The sequence below is a fragment of the Schistocerca piceifrons genome, chromosome 11, assembly GCF_021461385.2.
Source record: "Schistocerca piceifrons isolate TAMUIC-IGC-003096 chromosome 11, iqSchPice1.1, whole genome shotgun sequence".
Lineage (NCBI taxonomy): Eukaryota > Metazoa > Arthropoda > Insecta > Orthoptera > Acrididae > Schistocerca > Schistocerca piceifrons.
Window position 1 is genome coordinate 28,046,763 of NC_060148.1, and position 27,468 is coordinate 28,074,230.

The following is a 27,468-nucleotide window of genomic DNA, read 5'->3' on the forward strand; positions in this document are numbered from 1 at the left end:
GGTGTGACGCATTATCATGTTGGAATTTGAACTTCATGCCATTTTTATGGGCGAGGGAGGCGTCGCACTTTCCTGCCAAAATTGAAACTTCCCACCAAAATCCGCCATCTTGATTCACGTCATTGCCTCCATCTTAGCTGACGTCATCGCCGCCATCTTGGATAACGGTACTTTGGGGTGGTGCCAGCCTAGCCCCAGTACTTACGTCAATGCCATCCTCCGACTGATAGTGCAACTGTATCGGCAGCATATTGGCGAGGCATTCGCTTTAATGGACGACAATTCGCGCCTCATCGTGCACATCTTGTGAATGACTTCCTTTAGCATAACGACATTGCTCGACTACAGTGGCCAGCATGTTGTCCAGACATGAAACATACCGAACATGCCTGGGATAGATTGAAAAGGGGTGTTTATAGACGAAGTGACCCACCAAGCACTCTGAGGGATCTACGCCGAATCGCCATTGAGGAGTGGGGCAATCAGGACCAATAGTGTCTTGATGATGGTTTGGTTTGTGTGGGTTGAAGGGACGAAAGACCATCAGTGCCTGCCTTGATGAACTTTTGGATAGTATGCCGCAAGAAACACAGGCATGTATTAATGCAAGAGGACGTGCTAGTGGGTATTAGAGGTGTGTACAGCGGTCTCGACCACCACTTCTGAAGGTCTCGCTGTATGGTGGTACAACATGCAATGTGAGGTTTTCATGAGCAATAAAATGGGCGAAAATGATGTTTATGTTGATCTCTATTCTAATTTTCTGTACAGGTTCCGGAACTCTTTGATTCGAGGTGACGCAAACCTTTTTCTGATGTGTGTATATAAGCGCTGCAGAATATCAGTATTAGAATATTGCTAAACAATATTGACCATATATGTGCATGACATGGACATACAATCTGCTGATATTGCTTACCTGTTTCTCATGTTAAATAACATGTGTTCTACTTGTAGAACAAAGTTTCGAAACACATGGGGCAGATGTGACCAGTTCCACACACCCACTCCCGCGCTTTCAACATGAAGCGGTATTAGGGCTCTGGATGTCACCCCAATGTACAGTACTTTGCACTTGTGCATTAGGCAGTTGCAGCAGGGCGAAGCCAGTTACAGGCAACCTTGCATGTGCAGAAGCTTAAAAGCTGTACATTCCAGAGGTCTAAAATGTATATTATCATAATTATGGCCATTTTGTAAGAGGGAGCGGGGGTTCGGTTGCTAGGGTTGAGTTCGTGCTAGTGTACCTTTTTTTCTTAAGACACAAGGTCCTGACGTGAATGATACGGAACACATATGAGATGTTTTGGAACGCCGACTTCGTGGCAGTCCTCACCGACCGACATGGATACCTCTCCTCAGTGCAGCGCTCCGTGTAGACTGAGCTGCCATTCCCCAAGAAACCTTCCAGTACCTGTTTGGACGTATGCCTGCAAGAGTGGAAGCTGTCATCAAGGCCTAGGGTGAGCCAACAGCATACTAAATTCCAGCATTACCGATGGAGGGCGCCACGAACTTGTAAGTCATTTTCAGCCAGGTGTTCGGTTACTTTTGATCGGATAGTGCATCTTTTCTGTTCTGAAAATAAGATCGCATAAGGACTAAGGTCGAAAAACATCGCATAGGCCTAAAATCAACACAGTATGGTTTTTTAAAAGACAACATAGCTGCTATTAATTGTAAAAATTGTTTATTTTTATGACTGTATTTTCTGTTTTATGCTCATTATCAAGTGTTATACAGCAAAAGCTGAAAAATAAAGGACAGAGGGCATGTACGGAATGGCACTATTAAGCCATCCATACGGTAGTTACATTACAAAAAATGCTGAAACCAAAAATCACTTACATTGTGCCTCAGCAGATGTCAAAATTTACGAACCTTCTGACATGTATATACCTAATCGTTGTATCTGTTTGTTGAGAGTACATCAGCGTAAGGATCATAGAAATGCCATAAGGTAGATTTATTGTTACCGATGGTAACATAACATGCATCAAATCACTGTTCAGGTACACTGTTTACATGGCAAGTGAGGCAGTTGGTGGGGGGAATATATTCACAAGTCGTTTTTTCTTTGCTGTCATCAGTGATTGTACATCCCACAGTAAACGTTTTATATCAGAGTATCTTAATATCATGTGTACATTCGATAACAGAATGTGACATTCTGTATTACGATACAGTCATATGATGTGAGGGAATAAGATGAGGAATTGGTTTATTATGATAGGGTGGAACAACACATACGGTATCTACTCTCAAAGGCTTACAGTAGCTTGGATGGTCATAGAAACATGGCAGTTATAATCTATATATATATATATATATATATATATATATATATATATATATATATATATATATATAATTTTAGATGTGTATTCAATGTAGCAGATTAACATCATAAAGGCATAAATCGCTTTCACAACAACCGTCATACATGAATTGATCCACAGGACAAATAAAAAAAGAAGAAATACAATAAACTGAGATAAAAATGTCTGATGGGATACTTCCCACAAATTACAGAACACTATGTGTACCACTACCTAATTGTAAAATGTACTATTAATATGTAAGGTACCATACCAGTACAAATGTAGTCATAGATTTCTATGGCGCTTAGGACTTTTAGGGGGAGACGGGCTATTTCTGTTGCTCTTGCAAAACACTTCATACAATAAGGACTACTCACATTATAAAACCGGCATAGACACGATTCTGTGCAAATCTCCACGTCCTATGCTTGTCAGTTAGTCAAAGTCAAATAGGCAAACTACACATCCTCATTTATGTTACCTTCTATTATTAGCACATGAAACTGACTGGAAATTATCTCAAGCCTCTTATTTCTTAAATCTGTATTATTGCTGAGCAAGTCGTGTGGCTGGTTTTTTAAGTAGCTGTACGTTTTCATTTCTTCAAATAGGTTCATACTTCTACCCTTAGGCAATGTATGAAGAATTTTTATGAGTGAAAACTACGTTAGGTGGCGGTAGTCCTCTCGCTCTGCCTGATGTGCTCTTTAAATTTGTCGCTGGAATATGAGCTTCGTAAAGTCTGGTCATGGAATCCATACTGTAACTCTTACGATTACTGACAGTGTATATTCATCTACACTTATGCTCGTAAATTAAGGATGTGTGCAGAATGTGGCGCCACACAACGTGGCACTACACAAAACTGGCGCTAATAGCATAGGCACGTAGGGAACACACACGACACAGGTCTGCAAGTCCACGGTATTGTTAAGTTGAAGAAACCGTTCCGAAAGTGTTTCCTGCGCATGTCCCCCGACATCAGTATGGGATATGATCACCGTGCACACGTGCACAGGACGCACAACGGGTTGGCATACTCTGGATCAGGTGGTCGAGTAGCTGCTGTGGTAAAGTCTGCCATTCTTGCACCAGTGCCTGTCGGAGCTCCTGTAGTGTCGTAGGGGTTTGAAGACGTGCAGCGATACGTCGACCGAGAGCATCCCAGACGTGCTCGATTGGGGTTTAGGTCTGGAGAACAGGCAGGTCACTCCATTCGCCTCATATCTTCTGTTTCAAGGTACTCCTCCACGATGGCAGCTCGGTGGGGCCGTGCGTTATCATCCACCAGGAGGAAGGTGGGACCCACGGCACCCCTGAAAAGGCGGACGTACTGGTGCAAAATGACGTCCCGATACACCTGACCTGTTACAGTTCCTCTGTCAAAGACATGCAGGGGTGTACGTGCACCAATCATAATCCCACCCCACACCATCAAACCACGACCTGCATACAGGTCCCTTTCAAGGGGTTGGTATCTGGTTCCTGGTTCACGCCAGATGAAAACCAGGCGAGAGTCACTGTTCAGACTATTCCTGGACTCGTTTGTGAATATAACCTGGGACCACTGTTCCAATGACCATGTACTGTGTTCTTCACACCAGGCTCTACGGGCTCCCCTGTGACCAGGGGTCAGTGGAATGCACCTTCCAGGTCTCTGGGAGAATAAACCGTGTCTGTTCAGTCGTCTGTAGACTGTGTGTCTGGAGACAACTGTTCCAGTGGCTGCGGTAAGGTCCCGAGCGAGGCTACTTTGCAGTACTCCGTGGCCGTCTGGGGGCACCGATGGTGAGATATCGGTCTTCTTGTGGTGTTGTACACTGTGGACGTCCCGTACTGTAGCGCCTGGACACGTTTCCAGTCTGCTGGAATCGTTGCCGTAATCTCGAGATCACACTTTGTGGCATACGGAGGGCCCGTGCTACGACCTGTTGTGTTTGACCAGCCTTCAGTCGCCCTAGTATTCTACCCCTCAGAACGTCATCAATATGTGTTCTTTGAGCCATTTTGAACACACAGTCACCATTAGCACGTCTGAAAACGTCTGCACACTTACTCGCTGCACCGTACTCTGACATGCACCAACACACCTCTGCGTATGTGGACTGCTGCCAGCGCCACCGTGCGACGACCGCAGGTCAAACAAAACCCCGAGGTGATTTAAACCCGCAAACCGCCCACCAGAGCGTTGTTACACCACGTATCAGCATTATCCTTAATTTGTGAGCATGAGTGTAGTTTCAGAAGGTGAATGCTGCTTGCGCACACTCTGTGAGGGCAGGAAGTGACAGCTGCGCTCCCACAGAGGTTTGAGCCCCCGACTTGTTCACCAGCACGTCTTCTCCCGTCCTGTGCAGGGCTGCAGGCCCAGGCGGCGCTCTACCGGGAACGCCTCTCCAACTACTGGCGGGACCTGTCGCAGCTGCTGTCGCTCAGCGCGACGCACTTCTCACAGCTGTTCGTTCCCCTCGCATTCGAACATATGGTAAGTGGTGATTTTTGCTCTCTTATAAACTGTGTTATATGTACGAGGTGTGAGAAAATGACACACACCGCCTGGTCATTTCACGGAGCCTGTTTCCCAGTTCACACTGGAGCTGTCTCTGGTTGCCCAGTTCTAAAGCTAACCCTCTGCTAGAATTCTGAACCGACCTCTACTTTGTGGGCCTTGTGCGGCTTTGGCACAGGGAGGCAAACCTCGGAATGGTCAAGGATAGGGAAGCAAATCGTCTGTATTTTCCTTTTTTTGTATTTTCCCGCTACTTTTTTAACAGATTTAGGAAACTTTGCATCAGATCCTGGTTTACTAGCCTAAGCCTGTTAGTCACAGATTTAGTGGAGACTGGTCTAGAGTCTATTGTCTGGCATTTTATGTCAGGACATGCATCTTTGCTTCTTCGGAATCTGTACTCCTAATGGAAGGACTCTGAAAATATTTGTATGGAGTGTAGCCATGTATGGAAGTGAAACATGGACGATAACCAGTTTGGACAAGAAGAGAATAGAAGCTTTTGAATTGTGGTGCTACAGAAGAATGCTGAAGATAAGGTGGGTAGATCACGTAACTAATGATGAGGTATTGAATAGAATTGGGGAGAAGAGGAGTTTGTGGCACAACTTGACTAGAAGAAGGGATCGGTTGGTAGGACATGTTCTGAGGCATCAAGAGATCACCAGTTTGGTATTGGAGGGCAGTGTGGAGGGTAAAAATCGTAGAGGGAGACCAAGAGATGAAGGATGTAGGTTGCAGTCGGTACTGGGAGATGAAGAAGCTTGCACAGGATAGAGTAGCATGGAGAGCTGCATCAAACCAGTGTCAAGACTGAAGACCACAACAACAGTGTAAGGAGGAAGGTAGGGGTCGGAGAGGTATAGGCAGGGAATTGCAGTGTCTAATAAGATAACAGATAAAGTTTCACGCACTGATATGGATGTTGTCATGGAAAATATCATAAGGGTACTTTGCCAACGCTCAACAGCAGGTGCCACGAAAATCATAGCATAAGCAGATGAAGTGATTTTATAGGAAGACCACGAGCAGAAATTGAAGAACACTAGTTAATTAGTCTACAAAAGCTAGAACATAACTATATCTTTCTCATGCACACTGATACAAGTCATAATTCAGAGCGCATTTATGTCAGAGAAGTCAAAGTTCGCTGATGTTGGTTCAGTATAATCTGTAAGTAGTCTACATCTAAACCTACGTGGTTACTCTGCAGTTCACACGTAAGTGCCTCGCAGAGGGTTCGTCGAACCATTTTCATATTACTTCTCTACCATTCCACACTCTAATGGCGAGTGGGAAAAAGGAACACCTAAATCTCTCCGTTAGAGTTCTCATTTCTCTTATTTTATTATGATGATCATTTCTCCCTCTGTAGGTGGGTGTCAACAAAATATTAACGCACTCGGAAGAGTAAGTTGGGATCTAAATTTCGTAAATAGGTCTCGCCGCAAAGAGAACCGCCTTTGTTTCGGTGACTGCCACCCCAACTTGCGTATCATATCAGTGACACTCTCACCCCTATTGCGCGATAACACGAAACGAGCTGCCCTTCTTTTCACTTTTTCGATGTCCTCCGTCAGTCCTACCTGGTAAGGATCCCACACCACGCAGCAATATTCCAGCAGAGGACGGACAAGTGTAATGTAGGCTGTCTCTTTAGTCGTTTTGTTGCATCTTCTAAATGTTCTGCCAACAAAGCGCAGTCTTTGTTTCGCCTTCCCCACAATATTATCTACGTGGTTTTTCCGATTTAAGTTGCTCGTAATTGTAATTCCGAGGTATTTACTCGAATTGACAGCCCTTAGATTTGTGCATTTTATCGTACACCCAAAATTTATTGGATTTCTTTTAGTCCCTATGTGGATGACTTTGACTTTTCTTTGTTTAGTGTTAATTGCCACTTTTCGCACCATACAGAAACTCTCTCGAGATCATTTTGTAATTGAAATTGATCGTCTGATGATTTAACTAGACGGCAAATTACAGCGTCATCTGCAAACATTCCAAGGGGGCTGCTCAGATTATCACCCAGATCATTTGTGTAAATCAGGAACAGCAGAGGGCCTATGACACTACCCTGCGGAAAGCCAGATGTCACTTCTGATCTATTCGATGATTTACCGTCTATCACTGCGATCTGTGACCTCTCTGAGAGGAAATCACAAATACAGTCACACAACTGACATGATACTCCACACGCACGCAATTTGATTAATAGTTGTGAGGAAATCTAGGAGTATGAAATCGATCTGAGATCCCTTGGTGGCCGAGCGGTTCTAGGCGCTACAGTCTGGAACCGCGCGACCGCTCCCGTCGCATGTTCGAATCCTGCCTCGGGCATGGATGTGAGTGATGTCCTTAGGTTAGTTAGGTTTCAGTAGTTCTAAGTTCTAGGGGACTGATGGCCTCAGAAGTTGTCCCATAGTGCTCAGAGCCATTTGAACCATTTTAGATCCCTTGTCGACAGCACTCATTACTTCGTGCGCAAGAACGATATTTTCTGAATCCATGTTGGTTATGTATAAATAAGTCATTTTCTTCAAGATGATTTATAATGTAACTCTTCAGGCTTTCCCGGCGATCTAATGACATCTTGGGTTGTCGGGTGTTCTGCCGGATATCAGCGTCGTACTTGCACAATATTTCGGTCACGTAGCTCGAGACCTTCATCAGGTGCGACCTGAGACTGCTCCTCGAGTGGACCTGGTCCAGTATTTATGCCTATGGACTTCCCCCTCCACCAACGGCTGCAGGCGCTTCCTCTGTGGTCCGCGCCCATTCCCTGTGACCTGCTGGAGCGTTGCTGCTCCGTTTTCCGTCCGCTGCGGTTCTAGGTGTTCCCTCTGCGGTCCGCGCCCACCAAACCCGCTGCTGGGGGTTTCATCTACGGTCTGGGGTACCAGGCGTTCCCCCTGCGGTCCGCGCCCGCTCACCACGACCTGTTGGAGCGTTGCCGCTCCGTTTTTCATCTGCTGCGGCTCTGGATGTTTATGGAGAGTTTTGAGGAGAGGGCATTGGAGACAGCCACATTTAAACCCACATGCTTCTTTAGGTATGTGGATGACACCTTCGTGATCTGGCCACATGGGATGGACAGGCTCAATGAGTTTCTTGAACATCTTAACTCATGCCACCCTAATATCAAGTTCACCATGGGACTGGAGAAGAATGGCCAGCTGTCATTTCTGGATGTACTAGTCCAGAGGAAAGCAGATGGATCAATTGGCCACAGTGTGTACCGAAAACCTACACACACTGATTTATATCTGCAGGCCAGCAGTTGTCACCACCCTGCACAGAAGAATGGGGTTCTGAAGACTTTGGTCCACAGAGCACGTGCCCTATCAGACCAAGAGAATCTACCCACAGAGATAGAACGTCTCAAAACAGTTTTCTCCAAGAATGGATACACGGAGAGACAAATTGAGAGGGCACTCCGACCAGCCACTATACCACAGGTTCCTGAAGAAGGCCAAGATGAAGCAAGGAAGGTGGCATATCTGCCCTATGCTGGCTCTATTTCTGCCAGAATCAGTAGGATCCTGCGTAAACACAATATCAAGTGTGTTTTCTGTCCATCCAACAAGATCGGGGGACTGCTGGGGAGTGTCAAAGACGACCTGGGGTTACGAAAACCAGGGATTTACAATATACCTTGTCAATGTGGCATGTCCTACATTGGCCAGACGACAAGAACTGTGGAGATCAGGTGCAAAGAACATCAGAGGCACACTAGATTAAGACAGGTGACTAAGTCAGCCATTGCTGAACACTGTCTAGAGCTAGATCATGCCATGAAGTATGAGGATACCAAGATTCTAGCACAAACACCCAGATTTTGGGACAGTGTCATAAGAGAATCGATTGAGATTAAAATGGCTGACGATCTTATGAATCGTGACACAGGGTACCAGCTAAGCAGAGCCTGGGATCCGGCTCTGGAATTGTTAAAGGAGCAACGGGGCCAGCTGCAACACTACACAAACAGAAGAACCAGAGACATGGAGATGGTAAACGAGCCCATGACGGACTGCCAGGAGCACCAGACCGAAGATGGAACACCCAGAAGTGGGACTGGTGGGCGCGGACCGCAGAGGGAACATCCAGAGCCGCAGCAGATGAAAAACGGAGCGGCAACGCTCCAACAGGTCGTGGTGAGCGGGCGCGGACCGCAGGGGGAACGCCTGGTACCCCAGACCGTAGATGAAACCCCCAGCAGCGGGTTTGGTGGGCGCGGACCGCAGAGGGAACACCTAGAACCGCAGCGGACGGAAAACGGAGCAGCAACGCTCCAGCAGGTCACAGGGAATGGGCGCGGACCACAGAGGAAGCGCCTGCAGCCGTTGGTGGAGGGGGAAGTCCATAGGCATAAATACTGGACCAGGTCCACTCGAGGAGCAGTCTCAGGTCGCACCTGATGAAGGTCTCGAGCTACGTGACCGAAATATTGTGCAAGTACGACGCTGATATCCGGCAGAACACCCGACAACCCAAGATGTCATGATTTATAATGTTCGAGTACAGTATATGCTCCAAAATCGCACTGCAAATTGAGGTCAGTGGTATGGGTCTATAATTCAATGGTTTACTCATATTTCCTTTCTTGAATATTGGTGTGACCTGTGCTACTTTCCAGTCTTTAAGGACAGACCCTTCGTCAAGTGAGCGGCTGTATATGATTTCTAAGAAAGGCGCTATTGTGTCATCATACTCTGAGAGGAACCTGACTGGTATTCCGTCTGGACCGGAAGACTTGCTTTCTTAGGTGATTCGGGTTGTTTCGCAACACATGTACTATGTATGTATTCTAGGGTATGAAACTTCCTGGCAGATTAAATCGTGTGCCGGACCGAGACTCGAACTCGTGACCTTTGCCTTTCGCGGGCACGTGCTCTACCATCTGAGCTACCCAAGCACGACTCACGCCCGGTACTCTGCGTTAATATGTTATGCTTTTAACAGATGATGACTGCATTGTATCTCCAAATGGCAAAAGATATTTTTTTCTGAGATAATTACAACGTAACAAGTTGCAGATTTTTTCCTTTACTTGTACTCGAAAACTTAGTTGTTGCCAAATCTCATGATTCTAAGTCAATGGGGAGCACCCTATAGGTTTCGATGAGTGAGTTTTCGAGTATCAAAATATGTAGCATAAATGGCCGTATCTTTTGATTGCATTGGCTTATAAACTTACAATTTGTACAACGCCAAGGGACCATAGACCTCAATATGTGACATAAATTTGAACTTCGTACCCAAAACTGGTCCAGAAAAAAGGACCTTAACACTCGGACAGGCAAATAGACAGATTGATAAAAACAGGACAAAGAAGCATTTTTTCGTGTTCATAATCCCAGATTAATAATTTTCGGAATGTTTTCCTTTTACTGTGAAACCTTGCATCTTGCCAAGTTTCACTATTCTAGATCAACGGAAAGCACGTTTCAGGGTTTCACGAGTGAGTTTTCGAGTATCAATATATTGACATAAATGGCCGCAGCTTTTGATTGCAGTGACTTGTAAGCTTAAAATTTTGATACCTCACTGGGACCACCGACTTTAATATATGACAGGAATTTGAACCTGATACGTATACCAGTTCCTAGCAGAAAGGGTTCTTAACAATCGGACAGACACACGGGCTGCTAAGCGATTCTATATTTTTGAGACTGACACATGGAACCCTCATCGTTCCACAGAATTCTCTTTTCATCCACTGGAGTTATTTCGAAACATCTTCTCCGATTTGGTTTCTCTGTCATGGTCAGCTAGAACGACTGGGACAGGCTCATTTTTTCCCCTCTGAAACTCGCAAGGTCAATAAACCGTGCTACATTCCTTCAAATCTGCAATATTCGAGACGTATTCAGATATATACGACATCATGTTAGATGACAAGCAACAAACTGAAATTTTCGGCAAAAGCGAGCAGCCAGACAACGGAAAACGATACAAAATTTTGAATCGAGCTGACAATTCATGTGTGCACAATTAATTCAGATAATTTTTCTGATATGGAGAGGCTGATGTCTATCATTGCGTTTGCAAACGGTCGCGACATGTCTTCATGTTTCTGACAGCATTGGTAACGAGAAATATTTTGACGGAGTAGACCCCTCTATTTTCGAAAATCGTTCAAAAGTTTGAATAGAATCTCCTTCGAGTCCCAGCCACGCCATGTGGCTCTACACATAGGAACTCGATGTTGCTGGCAGCCCCAGAACATCTGAGTCGGGCATATCGTCACGAGGGTATGTACCCATGCATCCAGACGTTTTTAATGTCAACTACCAAGAAATATCTGCAGCTCTCCGGGAGTAGGGAGTAGACAACATTCCATTAGAACTACTGATAGCCTTGGGAGAGCCAGGCGTAGCAAAACTCTACCATCTAGTGGGCAAGATGTGTGAGACAGGTGAAATACCCTCAGGCTTCAAGAAGAATATAATAATTCCAATCCCAAAGAAAGCAGGTGTTGACACATGTGAAAATTACCGAACTATCATTTTAATAAGCCACGACTACAAAATACTTACGCGAATTCTTTACAGACGAATGGAAAAAACTGGTAGAAGCCGACCTCGGGCAAGATCAGTTTGGATTCCGTAAAAATGTTGGAACACGTGAGGCAATACTGACCTTACGACTTATCTTAGAAAATAGATTAAGAAAAGACAAACCTACGTTTCTAGCATTTGTAGACACAGAGAAAGCTTTTGACAATGTTGACTGGAATACTCTCTTTCAAATTCTGAAGGTGGCAGGGGTAAATTACAGGGAGCGAAAGGCCATTTACAATTTGTACAGAAACCAGATGGCAGTTATAAGAGTCGAGGGGCATGAAAGGGAAGCATTGGTTGGGAAGGGAGTGAGACAGGGTTGTAGCCTATCCCCGATGTTATTCAATCTGTATATTGAGCAAGCAGTAAAGGAAACAAAAGAAAAATTGAGAGTAGATATTAAAATCCATGGAGAAGAAATAAAAACTTCGAGGGTCGCCGATGACATTGTAATTCTGTCAGAGACAACAAAGGAACTGGAAGAGCAGCTGAACTGAATGGACAGTGTCTTGAAACGAGGATATAAGATGAACATCAAGAAAAGCAAAACGAGGATAATGGAATGTCGTCGAATTAAGTCGGGTGACGCTGTGGGAATTAGATTAGGAAATGAGACGCTTAAAGTAGTAAATGAGTTTTGCTATTTGGGGAGCAAAACAACTGAAGATGGTCGAAGTCGACAGGATATAAAATGTAGATTGTCAATGGCAAGGAAAGCGTTTCTGAAGAAGAGAAATTTGTTAACATAGTGTACAGATTTAAGTGTCACGAAGTCGTTTCTGAAAGTATTTGTATGGCGTGTAACCATGTATGGAAGTAAAACGTGGACGATAAATAGTTTAGACAAGAAGAGAATAGAAGGTTTCGAAATGTGGTGCTACAGAAGAATGCTGAAGATTAGATGGGTAGATCACATAACTAATGAGGAGGTATTGAATAGAATTGGGGAGAAGAGGAGTTTGTGGCACAACTTGACAAGAAGAAGGGACTGGTTTGTAGGACATGTCCTGAGGCATCAAGGGATCACCAATTTAGTATTGGAGCGCAGCGTGGAGGGTAAAAATCGTAGAAAGAGACCAAGAGATGAATACACTAAGCAGATTCAGAAGGATGTAGGCTGCAGTAGGTACTGGGAGATGAAGAAGCTTGCACAGGATAGAGTAGCATGGAGAGTTGCATCAAACCAGTCTCTGGACTGAAGATCACAACAACAACTCTTCTCTGGTGTCATAGTTTGAGAAATGTGTGTATTTAGTAAAACCCCAGTAGGCATCTGCTGTGCATTAATGTTTTAATGCCTGCGAAACTGAATGTACTTCACTCATGCGCTGGCAGTAATTTCAGTTTTATGTAATAGTGGTAGATGTTACTGTAAATTAAGTCAGGCTGCTGCCTGTGAATGCTATGCAAGTAATCTGAACTGTTTTCTGTGTGTCTCAGGGTAACCGCACGAGTGATCAGCAACTCCACGGGTGGATTGAGGACGTGCAACGTGTGAAGGACATGCTGCACACGAAATTAACCGGACTGGTACACGACATGCAATACGCCAGCAAAGAGATAGGGCATTTCGAAGTGGAAGAAGACAAGGACAAGCCGGGCCGCTTGATACTCAGGTACGATTTATTACAGTTTATTTCACATTTTTTCCATGGAAGCATTAATTACTGCTAGAGTAAATACTGGGATCATTTAATTCAGAATGGAGTAAAGAACAACGATTGATAGACAGCAGATAAGGAGATGGTTACAGAGTCATTTACAAAGTTTTTTGATTCCGTTTAGCCTTGGTTCGTATTTAGTCTTAAAATGTGCCACGTATAATGCAGCAGACGAGCGGAGAAAACGAACACAACGAATGGTGTTACTACTTTGAGTTGAGGAAATATTGATTGTTGCAGATACTTCCGAAATTTTCATAATTTGTAGAAACAATGATGAGCGTCTCCTCATCTTATCTGGGACAAAAAAAATGTCACCTGCGGGAGAAATTACGCTATTGAAGTGAAGTAGCGACTCTAGCCCAGATACTGGCCTCCAATGGGTGAGGAAATGAGGCCACAAATCATGTTCATCTCAATTGACGACGGAAAAATCCAAGCAGCGATGAGGGAAGATGGCAGCAGAGTTGAGGTTCTTATATTTTTTCCTGTAGTTGTTGTGTTTAAATCAGTCCGTAGCATAGAGCGCAAATACTGGAGGTTGTGAGAGAGAGGGTTGACATAGGGGGCCATGGAAAGGAGTAGTGTAGGAGATACGCTGGAAGTTTGGAGGGTGATAAGGTGGCTTCCAATGTGGTAATGGGTAAGCTCTCAGTAGGTACGTCTTGTGGCGGTGTTGTTGAATTATTTTAGGTGGCATATAGTGGAACAGCTATGTAGGTAGAAAACATGGATTAGGATGGACAATTAGACTCAGTCAATTGAATGAAAGACTTCATCAGTTATACCTGAAGAAGTTGGTAGGGGAGTCTGGACATGGATGTGCCTGGGAAGTGGACAAGGTCTTCTGAAACGAAGATGATCAGTTGACATCCCCAGTTAAGTTCATCATAGGAACTGATGTGAATATACAGGGTGTTACAAAAAGGTACGGCCAAACTTTCAGGAAACATTCCTCACACACAAAGAAAGAAAATATGTTATGTGAACATGTGTCTGGAAACGCGAGCTCATTTTATTACTTCTCTTCAAAACACATTCATCATGGAATGGAAACACACAGCAACAGAACGTACCAGCGTGAGTTCAAACACTTTGTTTCAGGAAATGTTCAAAATGTCCTCCGTTAGTGAGGATACATGCATCCACCCTCCGTCTCATGGAATCCCTGATGCGCTGATGCAGCCCTGGAGAATGGCGTATTGTATCACAGCCGTCCACAATACGAGCACGAAGAGTCTCTACATTTGGTACCGGGGTCGCGTAGACGAGAGCTTTCAAATGCCCCCATAAATGAAAGTCAAGAGGGTTGAGGTCAGGAGAGCGTGGAGGCCACGGAATTGGTCCGCCTCTACCAATCCATCGGTCATCGAATCTGTTGTTGAGAAGCGTACGAACACTTCGACTGAAATGTGCAGGAGCTCCATCGTGCATGAACCACATGTTGTGTCGTACTTGTAAATGCACATGTTCTAGTGGCACAGGTAGAGTATCCCGCGTGAAATCATGATAACGTGCTCCATTGAGCGTAGGTGGAAGAACAAGGGACCCAGTCAAGACATCACCAACAATGCCTGCCCAAACGTTCACAGAAAATCTGTGTTGATCGCGTGATTGCACAATTGCGTGCGGGTTCTCGTCAGCCCACACGTGTTGATTGTGAAAATTTACAATTTGATCATGTTGGAATGAAGCCTCATCCGTAAAGAGAACATTTGCACTGAAATGAGGACTGACACATTGTTGGATGAACCATTCGCAGAAGTGTACCCGTGGAGGCCAATCAGCTGTTGATAGTGCCTGCACACGCTGTACACGGTACGGAAACAACTGGTTCTCCCGTAGCACTCCCCATACAGTGACGTGGTCAACGTTACCTTGTACAGCAGCAACTTCTCTGACACTGACATTAGGGTTATCGTCGACTGTACGAAGAATTGCCTCGTCCATTGCAGGTGTCCTCGTCGTTCTAGGTCTTCCCCAGTCGCGAGTCATGGGCTGGAATCTTCCGTGCTCCCTAACACGCCGATCAATTGCTTCGAACGTCTTCCTGTCGGGACACCTTCGTTCTGGAAATCTGTCTCGATACAAACGTACCGCGCCACGGCTATTGCCCCGTGCTAATCCGTACATCAAATGGGCATCTGCCAATTCCGCATTTGTAAACATTGCACTGACTGCAAAACCACGTTCGTGATGAACACTAACCTGTTGATGCTACGTACTGATGTGCTTGATGCTAGTACTGTAGAGCAATGAGTCGCATATCAACGCAAGCACCGAAGTCAACATTACCTTCCTTCAATTGGGCCAACTGGCGGTGAATCGAGGAAGTACAGTACATACTGACGAAACTAAAATGAGCTCTAACATGGAAAGTAAGCGTTTCCGGACACATGTCCACATATTTTCTTTCTTTGTGTGTGATGAATGTTTCCTGAAAGTTTGGCCGCACCTTTTTGTAACACACTGTACACGGGTGGAGAGGCAATGGTCAGTGTGGGCCCATCGTTAGCGCACTGCATGGTGAGGTGGTTGTGAAGATGGAGCTTGACATGGCCGTGGAGAGCGAAGTTGTGCAACATGCAGCCTATTGCACACAGTTTGAGTCGTAACACAACATCCTGTGGCTGCACAAAAAGCATTATTCAACATGGCGGCGTTGCTGTCAGGGTTCCTCCGAGCCATAATCCGTAGGTAGCGGTCATCCACTGCATTAGTAGCCCTTTGGCGGCGTGAACGAGGTTTGTCATGGACAGTTCCTTTCTCTCTGTATGTCCTGCATGCCCAAATAACATCGCTTTGCTTCACTCCGAGTCGCCTGGACACTTCCCTTGTAGAGAGCCCTTCCTGGCATAAAGTACCAAGGGGACGAGATCGAACCGCAGTATTGACCGTCTAGGTACGGTTGAACCTCAGACAACACGAGCCGTGTACCTCCTTCCTGGTGGAATGACTGGAACTGATCGGCTGTCGGACCCCCTCCGTCTAATAGACAGTGCTCGTGCATGGTTGTTTACATCTTTGGATGTGTTTAGTGACATCTCTGAACAGACAAAGGGACTCTGTCTGTGATACAATATACACAGTCAACGTCTACCTTCAGGAGTTCTGGGAACTGGGGTGATGCAAAACTTTTTTTGATGTGTGTATGTGGTATAGGATGGCTCGGACAGAGACTGTTAGCAGCACAGATCACTGTTAGGGTTGTAAAATACACACTCAGAATAAAGTATTACGCAAGGTTATTGAACTTGATTTGTAGCCAACTGCGGATGTTTTTGAGGAACAGTATTGTTACTCCACATTGGTTATTGTGTGGGAATTTTTGGTTCGCTACTCCACCTCTGTCTTTGGCACTGTGAGTGGGTTACCGATTCACTGTAGATGGAGACCTGCAGATAGTGTGATGGGATAAAAGTACGAATAGTCTGCCAGGGACTGGACAAGGAATTGTTACGTGGTGACCTGAAAAGTGGGGATGAGTAGATTGTAAGACAGGGATGAACTACACAAAGGAAGCTGTAACTCGGGTGGCAGGTTACTTGTGGAGTGCACATGGGCGGTTTCACGTTAGGCAGTAGTTTGAGGTACTCTCATGAACACTTGCCAGCTGGTACACATATAGGGAAATCAGACCGCTTTCTGAGTAAAAATTTTATCAGTAAATTTTCGAAGTATTGGTAACAAATTTCCCGAATTTACCGCCGTCCATAGAAGTTCTCAGCCTCAAATTATTCTTGGAATTGAGAGCTGTCTAGTATCCGAACTAAAAAACTCGGAGATATTTAACGAGTCTTGGACTGTTCATCGGAAAGACACATTAGACGCCGTAGGAGGGGCAGTGTTCACTGCAGTCGACAACAAATATTCTGTCTACTGAGGTTGAATTGGAGTGTGACAGTGACGTTTTCTGGTCGCGCATAACAAGTCTAGGTGGAACCATGTTTATTGTTGGCGTTTTCTGCCGCCCAGTCGACTCTGCTCAGACAGATGTAGAGTCATCGAAAGAAGGTTTATAGTCAGCTGTGCATAGATATCCAGATCACGCGACACTAGTCGGTGGCGACATTAACCCACCAAGTATAGAGTGGGACGCTATAGATTCACTGCAGGGGGTACATCTACATCTACACGATTACTCCGCAATTCATATTTAAGTGCTTGGTAGAGGGTTCATCGAACCACAATCATACTATCTCTCTACCATTCCACTCCCGAACAGCGCGCGGGAAAAACGAACACCTAAACCTTTCTGTTCGAGCTCTGATTTCTCTTTTTTATTTTGATGATCATTCCTACCTATGTAGGTTGGACTCAACAAAATATTTTCGCATTCGGAAGAAAAAGTTGTTGACTGAAATTTCGTAAATAGATCTCGCCGCGACGGAAAACGTCTTTGCTTTAATGACTTCCATCCCAACTCGCCTATCATATCTGCCACACTCTCTCCCCTATAACGTGATAATACAAAACGAGCTGCCCTTTTTTGCACCCTTTCGATGTCCTCCGTCAATCCCACCTGGTAAGGATCCCACACCGCGCAGCAATATTCTAACAGAGGACGAACGAGTGTAGTGTAAGCTGTCTCTTTAGTGGACTTGTTGCATCTTCCAAGTGTCCTGCCAATGAAACGCGACCTTTGGCTCGCCTTCCCCACAATATTATCTATGTGGTCTTCGCAACTGAAGTTGTTCGTAATTTTAACACCCAGGTACTTAGTTGAATTGACAGCCTCGAGAATTGTACTATTTATCGAGCAATCGAATTCCAACGGATTTCTTTTGGAACTCGTGTGGATCACTCACACTTTTCGTTATTTAGCGTCAACTGCCACCTGCCACACCATACAGCAATCTTTTCTAAATCGCTTTGCAACTGATACTGGTCTTCGGATGACCTTACTAGACGGTAAATTACAGCATCATCTGCGAACAACCTAAGAGAACTGCTCAGATTGTCAGAGACAGGCAGTCATGCAAAATACTTTTGAACAAGTTTTCTGAAAACAGTCTTGAGGAGCTAGGTGAGCAGCCTATGCGTAATGCAAATATCTTAGACCTTCTAGCTAGAAACAGACCGGACCTAACCGCAGTGTTACTGTCGAAACGGGGCTTAGCCACCATCATGTCACTGCAGCAACTACGATTACGAAAGCTAATAAATCAGTCAAAAAAGCTACGAGAGTGAATCTGCTAGATGGAGCAGATTAGTAGTTATTAACTTCTCACTTAGACAATGAACTGATAATACTTCCAGGAAGATGAATGTAGAGGAATTATGGGCAATGTTTAAGTACATTGTAAATCGTGGTCTGGAGAGTTATGTGCTTAGTAAGTGGATAAAGGATGGATAAGACCCACCATGGTCTAAAAACGAAATTCGGCGGATTCTGAGGAAGCAGAGGCCGTTGCACTCCTTTTCAAAAGGGAACACATAAATGAGGACAAGCGAAGGTTAGCAGATATTCGTGCCTCTGCAAAAAGATCGATGGGCGAAGCATACAAAAGCTACCATCCTCACACCATACCAAAACTTCTGGCAGAGAACCCGAGAAAATTCTGGTCATACGTATAATCGGTAAGCGGGTCTAAAGCTTTCATTCAGCCTCTTGTTGACGGATCTTGTGGGACAGCTGAAGATAGCAAAACGAAAGTCGAAGTTTTAAATTTCACATTCAGCAAATCATTCATACAGGTGAATCGTATGAATGTACCTTTTGTTTGACCGTCAGACAGACAGTAATAAGCATAACTGGCATAGAGAAACAACTGAAAGACTTGAAAGCAAGTAAGTCGCCAGGTCCGGACGGAATGCCAGTTCGATTTGACCGAGAGCACCCTAAGGCACTGCTCCCTCACCCAGCTTGCATTTAACATAAGTCTCTCGCGCAGCGCAAAGTCCCAGGCGACTGGCAAAAAGTGCAGGTGACTCCAGTGTATAAGAAAAGTTAAAGAACGGACCCAGAAAATTACGGACCAATATCCGTAACTTCTGTTTGACGTAGAATCCTTGAACATATTCTCAGTTCGAAAATAATCAAATATTTAGAGACTGAGGAGCATATGTGCACGACTCAGCACGGTTTAGAAAGCATCGCTCGTGCGAAACTCGGCTTTTCCTTTTCTCACACGGTATAATGAATGCTACGGATGAAGGGCAACAGGCAGATTTCATATTTCGAGATTTTCAAAACGCATTTCACACTGTGCCCCATCGCGGACTGTTGACGAAGTTACGGTCATATGGAATAAGTTAACAGATATGTAAGTGCCTCAAGGATTTCTCACGTAATAGTATGTTTTCTTCGTCGGTCAATGTTCATCAGAGACAAGGGTAGCGTCAGCATTGCCCCAGGGGAGTGTGGTAGGACCTCTGTTGTTCTCTGTATACGTAAATGGTCTGGCGGGCAGGGTGGGCAGCGATCTGCGGTTGTTTGCTGATGATGGGTGTGACTATTCGAAATGATCTCAAATGGAATGATCAGATTACACAAGTAACGGGTAAAGCAAACTGAACCGTGAATTTACTTTCAAAACCTTTTCTTAAGAATTTACTTTATTTACTAGCGATTCATCAAGAACATTAACACATTTAATCACACTATGTGAGCGTGGAAATGGTTGCCAGTGGGTAACTGATGAAAACAAATTTCTTTCAACAAATGGAAATTTTATTCCTAAAAGCCCTTTTTTTAAAAAACAGATTTAAAATTATAATCAGAAATCACCCTCTAAATATCATAGTTACAATTTATTCAGAGGCAGAAAGAACCAATTTTGACAGTATGAGCTTTCGGGCTGAGAACCTTGCCGCTCCCTTTTGACACGGCCGTAGTCACAACAACCTCTGAAAGACTACACTGGTGCAACACACCAGATTACTTTAAACTAAAAATTTTAAAAACTCACACAAGCACATAAACTATGCACCCCGTAGGAGGGATGGAAATGGTACAAAACACTAACATTAAAAAAAAAGTTAACTTGCCACCGAAAGTGCAACTTGATTAAAAAAAAACAAAAAAAAGAAACGCTTACGGTGGAAGGGTGGCAACTTTATATACTAAAATGACCATTTACATAAAATGTACAAAGATGCTCTACATTACACATATACCGCCTCTCAAGATGATAGGCAAGATAAAAACATATTTCAGAAATTCGCCCGTTACACTTCAAGCAATAAATTCGTTAACACCGAATCCGACAAACATGACAGAGGCAGCTACTAACGTACGGCAGACCGACAGACAGACAGACAGATACTAACTGCCTAACAAATGCGGACGAGAGACTGACCAAGAAAACAAGTAGAATTTAACAAGTAAATCAACCAAGATATGACCAATCATTCAACTTCTAATAAACCGCGATTTCTCGAGAACACCTGGCGCAGCACCCCCAAATCGCTCTCCCGAACCGTCCGCTGCCAGCCGCTTCCACGGACGCAGGAAGGCGCGCCCATCTCAGTCGTGTGAAGTTAGCACCCCTTTTTCGAGAAATATACATTTTTTTCAGAGTTCTTGATAGATATGGCATAGTTCTAGAGTTCTTTGTACAAAATTTCAATAGTTCTGCAGAATTTAGCGACGAAAACAACAATACTCGAAAAAATTTTCGTACCGAAAACAATCTTTGGCAATTTCCGCAAAATGTAAATAAGTACAAGAGTTCAGAACACAGTTCTGAACAGAGCTCCAAGAGTTCTTTCGAAAATCCAAGTGACATTTTTTTGTGCAGCTAATAGTTTACGAGATAATTGCATTTTAATGAGAAAATCTTTTCACTTACTGTGAAGTTGGCACCCTTTTTTTCAGAAATGTATACTTTTTTCAGATTTCTTGATAGATATGCCTTAGTTCTAGATTTCTTTGTACAAAATTTCAATAGTTCTGCAAAATTTAGCGACGTAAACAATATTCGAAAAAATTTTCGTATCGAAAACATTCTTCGTCTATTTTCGCAAATTGTAAATAAGTACAACAGTTCCGAGCACAGTTCTGAACAGAACTCCAAGAGTTCTATCGAAAACCCAATTAACATTTTTTTTGTGCAGCTAATAGTTTACGAAATAATTGCAATTTAAGGTGAAAATCTTTTCATTTACTGTGAAGTTGGCACCCTTTTCTTCAGAAATGTGTATTTCTTTCACAATTCTTGACAGGTATGCCATAGTTCTAGAGTTCTTTGTACAAAATTTCAATAGTTCTGCAGAATTTAGGGAAGAAAACAACAATACTCGAAAAAAATTTACTATCGAAATCATTTTTTGTCAATTTTCGCAAAAATTAAACTGGTACAACAGTTCTGAGGACAGTTCTGAACAGAACCCCAAGAGCTCTATCGAAAATCCTAATAACATTTTTCTATGGCGATAATAGTTTGTGATAAATTAATTTAATGTGGGACACACTTTCTCTACAGAAAATATAAATATATTCGTACAACAGTTCTGATGACAGTTCTGGACACCAAGTGAAGAGTTCTATCGAAATTCCTAGCAGAATTGTTTAGTGCAGGTAATAGTTTAAGAGGTAATCGCAACTTAATTAAGAACCCCATAAGAGCTCCTACTGTGAAGCTGGCACCCTTTTTTTTTCAGAAATATATATTTTTTTCAGAGTTCTTGATAGATAAGTCATAGTTATAGAGTTCTCGGTACAAAATTTCAATAGTTATGCAGAATTTAGCGAAGACAACAACATTGTATAACAAAGCTGATTCAGGAACCCTTTCCTTTTGATACAATTCTTCCTGTTGTCACAATAAATCACTTGTGCATAGATTCCAATTGTACTGATCATTACAAAAATACAACCATTGAGCAGCGGCGTACATTTCTTGCAGCGTTGTACAAAGCATTCGGCTTATCCGCTGTGAAAATACCACACTTAACGCTATTTTAAAATTTACGGTGGATGGCTTCCGTTTATCTACAATGTCAGCATCTATCGAATTATCTTCATGCAAACGTGATGCCTGGATCACTCACTTCCCCTTTTAGGTACGGAGGAAACTAGAGTTCAGTCTTGTGGAAGTCAAAAAAGGAAATGTGGGCAGCCCTTCTTTTACTGATAGCAAACTCTAGAGAAATCTCCACACTTGTTTTTCTTCATCATGCCAACAGAAGAAAAACTCTCCCTTCATAGCTCTATTATCATCCAGTACTAGTAAACCAGTTGTCCGCTTTCACATTTCGACCTGACTGATATATAGGTTTACACAGTCACAGAACAACATCAAATTGTTTATTGCTCAGTTGGTAAATCCTTCTGGTTGCAACACAGCGTATATTTCCAAATTTTACAGGTAAAATACTTAAGAATCCACACTTAAGAATCCATACTCGTTTGTTTTGATTGATACATATTGGCGAAAACTGTACCTTCCACAGAATACTTCCAGCTTCTTGCCTACTGTAACATATTCTCCGAGGTTTAAGATTTGTGGTAGTTGCGTACAAACACAGTAAATATTTCCCAAATAGCTGTTAGCTTGTCTAATTGTCTCCTTTCATCACGAATAGCGCGACTGTAAAATCTAAGGCTCTCCAGAATAAATTTGAAACGTTTTATGTTCGTTTGCGAGGTGAAATTTTTCAATGCCATCACCATCAGTTCCACACAGATCTTCCAGGCTTTATCTGTTACTTTTGTTAACAACAATTAAAAACAAGAGACTGATGAAGGCTTTCAATTCAATATTATCTATTGATTTTACCCCTCTCTCACGCTGAAATGAGGCTTTGATGCTCTCTAAATTCTGATTGGAATACAAAACTACAATAGACAAAAATCGTTATCTATGAGGTAATTACAGCATCACAAATGCTGCTTTGGCTGCACCTATTGGTACAGGTAAATTTCGAATAATATTATGCTCTTCGAACAATATGCTTCGAATTTCTTCAACATTATCTAGTACTTCCCACTTAAAATAATAAAATTCCTATAAAATAACGCAACCAGGCGCAGTGTATTAATCTGATATTTGACGTTCAGACAGCGGACACTTACTATTAAACAGTTCAAACAGAATTTAAGTGCAGTTTACATTCTGGATTAGCTTTGTACTACTTACTACGTTGATAAACAAGTAAACTAATCGCTGAAATGAAATACGAAAGGGCACAGTGGATAAAAACGAGCAATCGGCTCATATCTCATCAAGAGAGCATTAGCGTCGATACTGAATCATACATACAACAATGAAAGGCACACATGAAGTGTATATTTTTAGATTCAGGAAGAACCAGATGAATTTTATCACGTAAAACAGTAATTGTTTTGGACTCTCATGACATCCAGGACCCACTAACAGCTAAAAATATGCCCAGGACCCTCATGGATGAAAGTTATATTGCAACATCACCAGCCACTAGGATACATAAAAACATGTGCTGTGTGTAACGAATAAATTTGAAATTGATGTCGTTAATATTGTTGCAAACATTTGTTCTAGTTAGAAAGGAAGTGTGGAAGTTTGATGAGTTACACTACAGCGAGAGTTAAAAGTCTTTACGATGTATAGAAATGTAAGTATATTTACTGAATATATCGTACAAACGAACTAAGTAGTATGTTTAAATCCTAATTCAATACATGACTGATAGAGGTGTTATAATGTTGAGGGGATACAGTATTAAAGTTAATAAGAAGTTCGAAATTTGTAAATAAGAACCTCGTTTATTTGGTCCTCAATAATCCGGATTTCCGGTTTATCCGGATTCATATTTTGTGTCCCTTGGTATTTTTCTCTTTTTTTTTCTTATAACACGAAGATGTGTAGTCGGTGAGGTACACAGGCTGCTTATCACCAGGCCGGTAATTTAGTCTAGTACTGAGTGATAAAGAACTTGGAGTGTGTGAATGACATTGTTTCTCAAGTATTGTACATTAATATAACGGTGTATTGATGCCCATCAAGTAAGTTCCATAGTAACCACGCCAACAGCACTCCACCACAGCTCATTGTACCTCTGGCGCGATTCTCGACAGGTGTGACACCATCTGGTTAGTGGCGCGTGTGAATGTATCTGCTCTCTCAGCCATCTGTTTGTTTTGCACTGACGAGCCTTCTCTCCTTGAATCATCTAAGCGTGCACATCCCACGCTTCCACCTACAGTTACTACAGTCAGTCTTAAGAAGGCGTACTGGCATTTGTATAGTGCTGAACATTTAGACTTTTTGTATTTAGTAGAATATACATCTGGGTTTCGATTTTCGGTTTTCCAAAATAAAAGTGAGAATTTACGATCGCACTCATAGCTGTACTTCCAGCAGTACTTCATCTCCTGCGTTCCCAATTTCGTAGAAGTTGTCCTACGAAAATTGCAGAAGAAGCACTCCTGGACGAAAGGATATTGTGACGATATTCTTTGGTCACAGCCTGGGGTTAGAGACCCGGTCCGGCACACAGTTTTTATCTGCCAGTAAGTTTCACATCGGCGCACACCCACTGCAGAGAGAACACACAATCTATTTCATAATCTACTGGCACCATAAAAATGTTATGAGGGTTTTTAAAAGAACTCTTTCGGTGCTATCCAGAACTGGCAGCAAAAGGGTTGTGCCAATTTATTATAATGTAGACCAAGTGGGTCTCTCGAAAATGCTATTATCTCATTAACTGTTATCCCCACAAAAAATGTTATTACAGTTGTCGGTAGAACTCTTAGGGTCGTATTAAGAAATGCCGTCAGATCTTTTGTACGAATTTATTACTTTTACCTGACAAAAGTGAGTCCCACATTAATTATCTCATATAATGTCATCGTCACAAATAATGTTATTATAGTTTTTGGTAGAACTCTGTAGGTGATATTCAGAACTGTCATCAGAACTATTCTACGAATTTTGCTATATTAGATAAAGTGAGTATCAGATTAAAACAATTATTGTATAAACTATTATCGCCACAAAAATGTTCTTATCATTTTCATTGCAACTCTTCCGGTGCTATCCAGAACTGCCAACAGAACTGTTATACAAATTTATTTTTTCCAAACTGACAAATAATTTTTTACCATACCAAAATTTTGCCGTGTTATTGTTTTCTTCCCGAAATTCTGTAGAACTATTCGTGTTTTGAGCAGGGAAATCTAGAACTATTGCATATATATCAAGAACTGTGAAAAAAATTTATATTTATCGTAAAAGGGGTTCAAACTTCACGGGAAATGCTCATAAGCATTCCTTAATAATGGCAGTTACTACGTAAACAATTACCTGCACAGAATATGTTACTAGTTTTTTCGATAGAACTCTTACAATGCTATCCAGAGCTGGCATGAGAGCATACGAACAGACATAATTTTTTTTTTTTGAGTAAGAGTGCCCCACAATTAATCAATTACCATACAAACTATTACAACCACAAAAATGTTATTATGATTATAGATAGAAGTCTTGACGTGTTAACCAGAACTGTTCATCAAAACTGTTGAACGAATTTACTTTTTCTGTGGAGAAAGTGGGTCTAACATCAAAACAGTTACCGTAGAAACTATCATCGCCACAAAAAGATGTTATTAGGATTTTCGATAGAGCTCTGGGTGTTCTGTTCAGAACTGTTGTACGAATTTACTTTTTGCGAAAATTGACAAGGAATGTATTCGATACGAAAAATTTTTCGAGTATTGTTGTTTTTTTCGCTAAATTATGCAGGACTATTCAAATTTTGTACAAATAACTCTAGAACTATGACATTTCTATCAAGAACTCTGAAAATATATATATATTTCTGAAGAAAAGGATTCCAACTTCATAGTAAGTGAAGAGGTTCCCTAATTAAATTGCAATTATATCGTAACATGTTAGCTGCACAAAAAATTGTAATTAGGATATTCTATAGAACTATTGGGGTTCTGTTCAGAACTGCCCTCAGAACTGTTGTCCGAATTTACTTTTTGCGAAAATTAATAACGAATGTTTGCTATACGAAATTTTTTTCGAGTATTGTTGTTTTCTTCGTTAAATTCTGCAGAACTATTGAAATTTTGTACAAAGAACTCTAGAACTATGCCATATCTATCAAGAACTCTGAAAATAATATACATTTCTGAAAAAAAGGGTGCCAACTTCACAGTAAGTGAAAAGATTTTCTCCTTAAATTGCAATTATCTCGTAAACTATTAGCTGCACAAAAAAATGTTACTTGGGTTTTCGATAGAACTCTTGGAGTTCTGTTCAGAACTGTGCTCAGAACTGTTGTACTTATTTACAATTTGCGAAAATTGACGAAGAATGTTTTCGATACGAAAATTTTTTCGAATATTGTTTTCGTCGCTAAATTCTGCAGAACTATTGAAATTTTGTACAAAGAACTCTAGAACTATGGCATATCTATCAAGAAATCTGAAAAAAGTATACATTTCTGAAAAAAAGGGTGCCAGCTTCACAGTAGGAGCTCTTATGGAATTCTTAATTAAGTTGCAATTACCTCTTAAACTATTACCTGCACAAAAAAATTTCACTAGGATTTTCGATAGAACTCTTCACGTGGTGTCCAGAACTGTCATCAGAACTGTTGTACGAATATATTTATATTTTCCGTACAGAAAGTGTGTCCCATATTAAATCAATTTATCTCAAACCATTATCGCCATAGAAAAATGTTGTTGGGATTTTCGATAGAGCTCTTGGGGTTCTGTTCAGAACTGTCCTCAGAACTGTTATACAAGTTTAATTTTTACGAAAATTGACAAAAAATGTTTTCGATACGAAATTTTTTTCGAATTTTGTTGTTTTCTTCGCTAAATTCTGCAGAACTATTGAAATTTTGTACAAAGAACTCTAGAACTATGCCATATCTATCAAGAACTCTGAAAAAAATATATATTTCTGAAAAAAAGGGTGCCAACTTCACAGTAAGTGAAAATATTTTCTCATTAAAATGCAATTATCTCGTAAACTATTAGCTGCACAAAAAAATGTTACTAGGATTTTCGAAAGAACTCTTGGAGCTCTATTCAGAACTGTGTTCTGAACTCTTGTACTTATTTACATTTTGCGGAAATTGCCAAAGAACGTTTTCGATACGAAAATTTTTTCGAATATTGTTGTTTTCTTCGCTAAATTCTGCAGAACTATTGAAATTTTGTACAAAGAACTCTAGAACTATGCCATATCTATCAAGAACTCTGAAAAAAATGTATATTTCTCGAAAAAGGGGTGCTAACTTCACACGACTGCCCATCTCCCGTCTCACGGCGTCGCAGCTCGCACCGGCCAGACCGAAGTCGTGGGTTGACTCCTGTTGCTCTCGTGTCGGCCGCGAAGCCACTACCCTTCGCTATACGGCGCGGCCCACTGGACTCACGTGGCGACCTCACATGCGCCGACGCTCGAGGCGGACAAGTCATCTCGTGTCTCAGTGCGCGACCGACCAACCGACCGATCCAACCGCCAATG

The 27,468-nt window shown here is 42.3% G+C and overlaps 1 protein-coding gene across 1 annotated transcript in view; it reads left to right on the forward strand.

Moving 5' to 3' along the window:
* The window catches only part of LOC124719623, a 60,582-nt gene that overhangs the window by 13,088 nt on the left and 20,026 nt on the right, over positions 1-27,468 (forward strand). The window contains exons 3-4 of the mRNA XM_047244840.1: positions 4,679-4,806; positions 12,834-13,009. Coding sequence (XP_047100796.1) covers positions 4,679-4,806; positions 12,834-13,009 — 304 coding nt within the window. The remainder of the gene's footprint in view (positions 1-4,678; positions 4,807-12,833; positions 13,010-27,468) is intronic.